At 39.2% G+C, this 6,000-nt stretch overlaps 1 protein-coding gene across 11 annotated transcripts in view; it reads right to left on the bottom strand.

Moving 5' to 3' along the window:
* Nucleotides 1-506: 506 nt before the first annotated feature.
* Nucleotides 507-6,000, bottom strand: part of SUSD1 (sushi domain containing 1) — a 46,893-nt gene continuing 41,399 nt past the window's right edge. For 3 of the 11 annotated variants that reach the window (XM_063320872.1, XM_063320878.1, XM_063320877.1), the window contains 2 exons: nucleotides 4,525-4,618; nucleotides 508-1,963 (listed from right to left, as the gene is read on the bottom strand). In XM_063320872.1, coding sequence (XP_063176942.1) covers nucleotides 1,825-1,963; nucleotides 4,525-4,618 — 233 coding nt within the window. In that variant the 3' untranslated portion in view covers nucleotides 508-1,824. Of the gene's footprint in view, nucleotides 1,964-4,524; nucleotides 4,619-6,000 lie in introns of those variants that run through there. The other 8 variants (XM_063320873.1, XM_063320874.1, XR_010069145.1 and 5 more) reach the window with 7 other exon arrangements.

Below are 6,000 nucleotides of genomic sequence, written 5' to 3'. Positions count from 1 at the left end.
TTGTTGAAAGTTACATGAAGACCTCCAACTTTCCAACGACACCTACTGACAAGATGGCCTTTATGTTCCTGGTCTTGCATAATGTACTGGAACACTGCTGGTCTTAGTAAAAGATGAAATAAGTTTTCTTTCATGGAGGACAGCATGTCTGTCCTCTTTAAATCATTTCCTGCCTCTCCAGCTCTCCGTTATTCAGGAACAGCTGCTCACAAACTCTCACAGGATCAGGGCAGCAGGAGAATGAACCAGAATGATGTGCTACAGTTTGTACCGCTACGCCAAACCTTGGCAAGCTATTCTATTGAGGAAGGGAATTACAAGCAGAATGTGTGAGAATGAATTCCGCAGGAGAAACTGAAAAATTAAGTAACAGTAGCCCAGTATGAACAGTTAAGTTGTTCTTTCTCAGTCACTGAAGAAAAACATTACCAACTCTTAATCACTAATGCAAAGGTGTTCTTACTCAGCTACTAACTACTGAAAACTTACTAACATGAAGGGCAGACTTCAGTAAGCAGTGGAAATGCTGGGTAACAGAAATGATACCAAAGTACTGCTACTGCCCAGAACTGATATAAGCACCCTAGTTAGACGTAGCAGTTAAAAGCTCTCTCCTGTAACTCTGATTGTGATTCCTCTCCGCTACCAACCATGAAGTCTGTTGTTACACTTTGAAATACCCTTTTTAAGCACCAAAAAAGGAATTACACAACCCAGAGATACAGAACATCTAAAACTATAAAGCCAGCAAGAATCAGAAACCTTTAGAATTCCAAAAAGGGGTATCATATTTCAAAAGTGGTGAAACACAAAACATAACTTGGAAAAAATGACAACACTGAGTAAAACCCAAAACTCTCGTGTCTTTATTTCATCAGTTAACTGAATGATTTTGCTAATATATCCCAAAGCAACTTCTGAACAGGAGTGGAATTAATGAAAGGCACTTGATTCTTTCTTACAGAAGGAAAAATATTAATGTCATAGGAAATTGGTTAATTGTATTTTATTAAATGACTCTAACCAGATGTTACACACCAGCTCGTTAACCAGACAAGGATTTAATGGCTTTACTCAGCTATAATTATAGAACAGAAATTAACAAATCTGCACTTAACACAGGTAGCTCCTTATTTAAATTAGTTTCACATGCCATTAAGGCTACTCAGCTTTTTGGCAAACTGCAGTTTTATAAGTCGGTGTATTATTTGCAATTATTGCTAATTGCTATGAGCAATGATTGCAGTATCTCTGGAACACATCTGTTGCTGACACTATTTAAATGTAACAATTTCATGGCTAATGACTCTGTACTTGTTATTGAAGTACCATTACCCGTAAGTGACTGATGAAAGTCTTCCATTTTTATACTTAGAAATACAATAGGCACTTTATCTGACATAATGGTTGATCTGTATTCTCTCTTATAAGGGCCAGTTTATGCGTCCTAAGGTATCTAAAATAGCGGTTGATCTTCAGACAGTCTTAACTGGATCAGGTGATTATTCATGTAATAAAGTACAATAGAAACGCTCGTTATCAGGCATTCCTGGGGCTGGAATAGCTGAAAGCCTGTGGCCAACACACAGGACACATGCTAATGTCTCTGACACAAACCTGTTTGTGTGAGGGAAGGTTGTCCTTTACATACCACACCATCTGGAAACAAGGGGAGATAATAAACATCTCACTTCCAGTAACAAATACATTTCAACTGCCCATGCTATACTACATACGTGCCATGCAGATATATCCATACCCAACAGATGCTGGCTTTGGTAAGAAGAGTGCACTTTCTCTACGCTGACTTCAGGGGATAACACGTTAAAGAAGAGAGACATTTTCAGTCTCTAGGAATGTTGATGTAATCCCCCTTTGTGCCACGTCCACTGTAGCAGATAAATGTACAGCCTCACAGGCTAAAGCAGCAGGTGGGGAGTGCACTGTACTGTGGAGACAGGAGCTGGAGAAAGAGAAAAAATTCCAGTTAAAAAGAAATACTTAAAAAACGTTCAAGAGACAAGCATAGACCTGACAGAACTTGCATCTGGTGGGATGTTGGTGGGATAAGTCACAGAGTTCCTAAAGTGTTTTGAAGACCTAAGGTGCTGGTATAAATTCTGAACATTACAGCCAGTTTGAGATGGGTAGGAAACATTCCCATCGGGCCTGATGACTATCTGACTTACATTAAGTTTGGCATTGACAACACTCGTGCCCAATGAAGACCTTCAGAAAGGCACTATCCTTACACATCTGAATGGGCATAACATAAAAAAAAGAAGCAAAGGATTAGGAAGAATGAAGGCAAGTCAATGTGTGACAAGGCACCTTAATAGTAACTGTAGGCCAATGCATTTTTTAAATGAAAAAAGTTAATAATATCTAAGGACATCAGCAGTCAGGCTGTGCGCTTTGTGAATCCAGTGTCAGACTTTTACTCACTGAGGGACAGTTAAAGCTGCTGTCAGCAACTATGCTAGTGGGAATTCACAATCTGTCCCACTGCGGTAATATAATCCCCGAGGCAGCAGACATGTGGCAAACTGGTGAGCATTTGAATACAGTGGTTCTTTGTGACAGAAGCTGCAGAACAGGAGAGCTTACAAGGACCCCAAGAAATAATCCAAGACCATTCACCTAACACAATGTCAAGACCAGCTGTAGCTGTGTCATTCCCGACAAATGTTTGTTTAACCTGCTCTAGCAGACCACCCAGAAGCCATGGTTTCACAGCACTAGCAGCAATCTGTTCCCATGCCTTCCTTTCCTCCTGCTCAGAAGCACACGGGTATACTGCCCATGGATGCTACACGTACCACGTGCGCTATGGATGAGAGGAAGCTGGTCTTTCTATAATGGCTTTTTGTATATTTGTATATCATACTTCCTGTCAGTCTTCTCTGCCAGGCTAAGCAACCTACTTGTAGATTACGCTACTCACAGTTGGATCAGACAGATCTCATGTCTCCCTCGTTAAATTCCTCTGTCTCTTTCTCCTGATGGGCCACATCTGCCTTGAAGTACCATGCCTAAAACAGGACTATGGCCTTACAGTGGACAGGGCAGAAGGCTGACTTCACGTGTTTTTTCAAATTACCTTCTTACTCAGAAATGCATTAAACTGATGCTTATTTAAAACGAAAAGAGTATCTGTTATTAATGGAAATTGCAGCTACTGTTTCTTGTGAGCACTGTGAAGGCCCTTGTCACAAATGACATCTGTTTTTTCCGTTCTCTGTCTCTTAGTGGGATGGGGGAGCTTTAATTTCTGCCAAGTACTAGTACTGTCTATTATCTTAAATAGTTCTCCTATCATCATGATGCTAATTGATTTGACACAGTTTTATAAAGTATTTATATCCTTCTGTCACATTTTTGCCAGAGAACCTGAAATAACTGAGAAGCCTTTCATACCATGACAGCCCAGGGCTGCCCTTTCTCCTGCAATAAGCCCTCTGCCAGGAGTGCTAGTTTAGACATCAAGGCAGTTATAGTCCCTTCTGCCTCAAATGTCAAAGCTGACTCTGACAATGTTTTTCAAAAAAACAATCAATCAAGACTGCAAGCTCAAGTTTACCACTGCATCCTATTGCCAAAAGAATCCTGCGATCCCCTTCTTTAATTACTTAAAGAAAGATCCCATGGAACCTTTATTTTGGAATTTAGATTGTAAGAATTGATTTCAAATTTAGACAACTACAAATAATCCAAATAATCGTACTTTCTCCAGCCCTGTGTAAGACTAGCTCCTTCTATTTCTGAATGCCAAATAAGCAGTTTAACTGATCAATGCTCTGTACTTCACAGCCCCCAAGCTGGAGGCTCCTGACCTTTCCAGGGACATAAGTCACAAGACTATTCTTAGAGATAAACATATTAAAGCAAGAACAAAGTCATAATTTTCAGTCAGATTTTACACATACATAGACATTTACAATTACTTAGAGGCATGTATTTGGTTTACGTTGAAAGAAGGATAGTTATAAAGTTACTGCCCCTGAATGCAGGATCACAAAACAGAAAGAAATCAATTTCTTAAAATTTTCTAACGTTTTATTTGTAGCCTTTAGCTAAAGATCAACTGCTACTGAAAAACAATCCTTTTAGGCCTTTTAAATAAAGTTGGGAAGACTAGAAATTAGGTCCTTACATAAGAAAAGTACATCAACATTTCTGTTGGTATGACTTCACTTTTAGAGTAACACAGGATATAAACTTTATTTATTTATTTACCATTAAATCAAAACACCTCTGAACTAAATTCCTCATGCTACTCACTGTCTGAATCCTTCCTTTATTAAGATGAGCCCCATACTTTTCAGATGTTTAGCCAGTGATTGCAAAGATATAGAGCGCGTCAGTTCAAGCAATGGACAGTGCTAGCAGCCACTGAAGGAACTCTTGGTAACAGTTTCTAACCACCCAAAAGACCTAAACCAAGCAGACTGGCATATCTGAAAAGAAAAACACATAAGTCTTGTGCAGAAGGACTACAAACCTGGAGTTAATAACAATACATACCGTGCTGCTGAGAATGACAGGAACAGTATAAGGCAGACAGCAGCAACTGACCCTAATCCAACAGCAGTCATGTATTGCAGAGTGGGTGATAAATCTGAAAGAAAAATATCAAACAATTCAGACAAATACCAAATAGTGTACCTTCAGTCTGGTGACTGACCAACTGAGTCTGCTCAAAGGTAAAATACTGGACTTACTGCTCAGTCAAGTAGTAAGGGAGCTGACTATCTAGTAGTTACTGTCCAGTTGAGGAAGTAAGATTAAATGGTGTATTTCCCAAAAGTGATTGTACTTTTCCATCACTCAGTTTCCTGCCTTCTTCCTTCTAATTCAGATACTCAATGTCAACATTTTCCCCGCGCACCCTTGGGAATTTCAGTCTAAATCATATGCCAAGGTGGTCTCTGGTGCCAGAAAATCCTACTGCTTTATTAAATGGCTTGATGCATCTCCTTCAAAATTTTTAAGAATTTTTAAGAATTGCCTGAATTGTCTTCCCCATTCTTTTTTTTTTTTCCCCCAAGCAACAGAATAGAAATAAACCTGGCAACGACAGCCTTACCCAAGCCCATAATACCGTAAGCTACCCAGGGACAGAACAGAAGGCTTACATTTCACTGTCAAAACCAGAGTTATTAAGAACTACTGGTGAAGGTAACCTGACAAAATAGAAACTCAATCCCTTCCAGCCAGCTCCATCCCATTTTCAGCACTAGTTAACAGTTAACTATTTCTTACTGTATTTCCCACAGACATCTAGGATGTAGGATCTTATTCCTGCAAGATTCCACTACCCTACTTGGTGTTAAATTGTGTAAGCATGAGCCACATTTTAGCAAAACTTTAAATTCTTGCAAAAATGGCACATATACACTTAAATGTATACGTCCACAATGAGAATCCAAGTGCCCAAACATCAGAAAAGCAACTTCTATTACTTAAACTGAACCCTTATTTGGCTCATATGAATGCATAGATGAGCATTCACCAAAACATCCTCAACAATTGATCTGAAGCACAAAAAAAATCATACAAAGCCATATGGAGAAGCTGACGAGTTTATCATCTTTGCCTAACACTGCTCAGTGAAGCAAGGCTTGTATCTGTGCAGCATCTTTCACCTGTAAACTTACTATAAGTCTGTCAAAATAAAGAATTTCAGACAGGGACCCTACAGGGAAAATCTGTTCAACCTACAAACATGTTCAGTTTTGGTAAAAGGAAGTGTGCTTTTAACAGCTTTCTACAACTTTTTATGACCATGATTTATCATGTAATGTGTAGCTTTGTCTAGATGGCATCTGAAACAGGGCAATTTGGTTTAGATTTAATTTACAGATTTGCCTTCCACACAAGTTGAATTAAGAAACACCCCTTAATGGATTCAGTGAGCCAAAAGTACTCTCAGCCTCTCCAGCAGCAGTACATTAGGGCCAAGGACACCATTTGGCTAGAAGTCCATTCAATATAAAGGCA

The sequence above is a fragment of the Chroicocephalus ridibundus genome, chromosome Z, assembly GCF_963924245.1.
Source record: "Chroicocephalus ridibundus chromosome Z, bChrRid1.1, whole genome shotgun sequence".
Classification (NCBI taxonomy): domain Eukaryota; kingdom Metazoa; phylum Chordata; class Aves; order Charadriiformes; family Laridae; genus Chroicocephalus; species Chroicocephalus ridibundus.
Note: the sequence above shows the minus strand (reverse complement) of the source record. Positions and strands in the feature narration are given on the sequence as shown.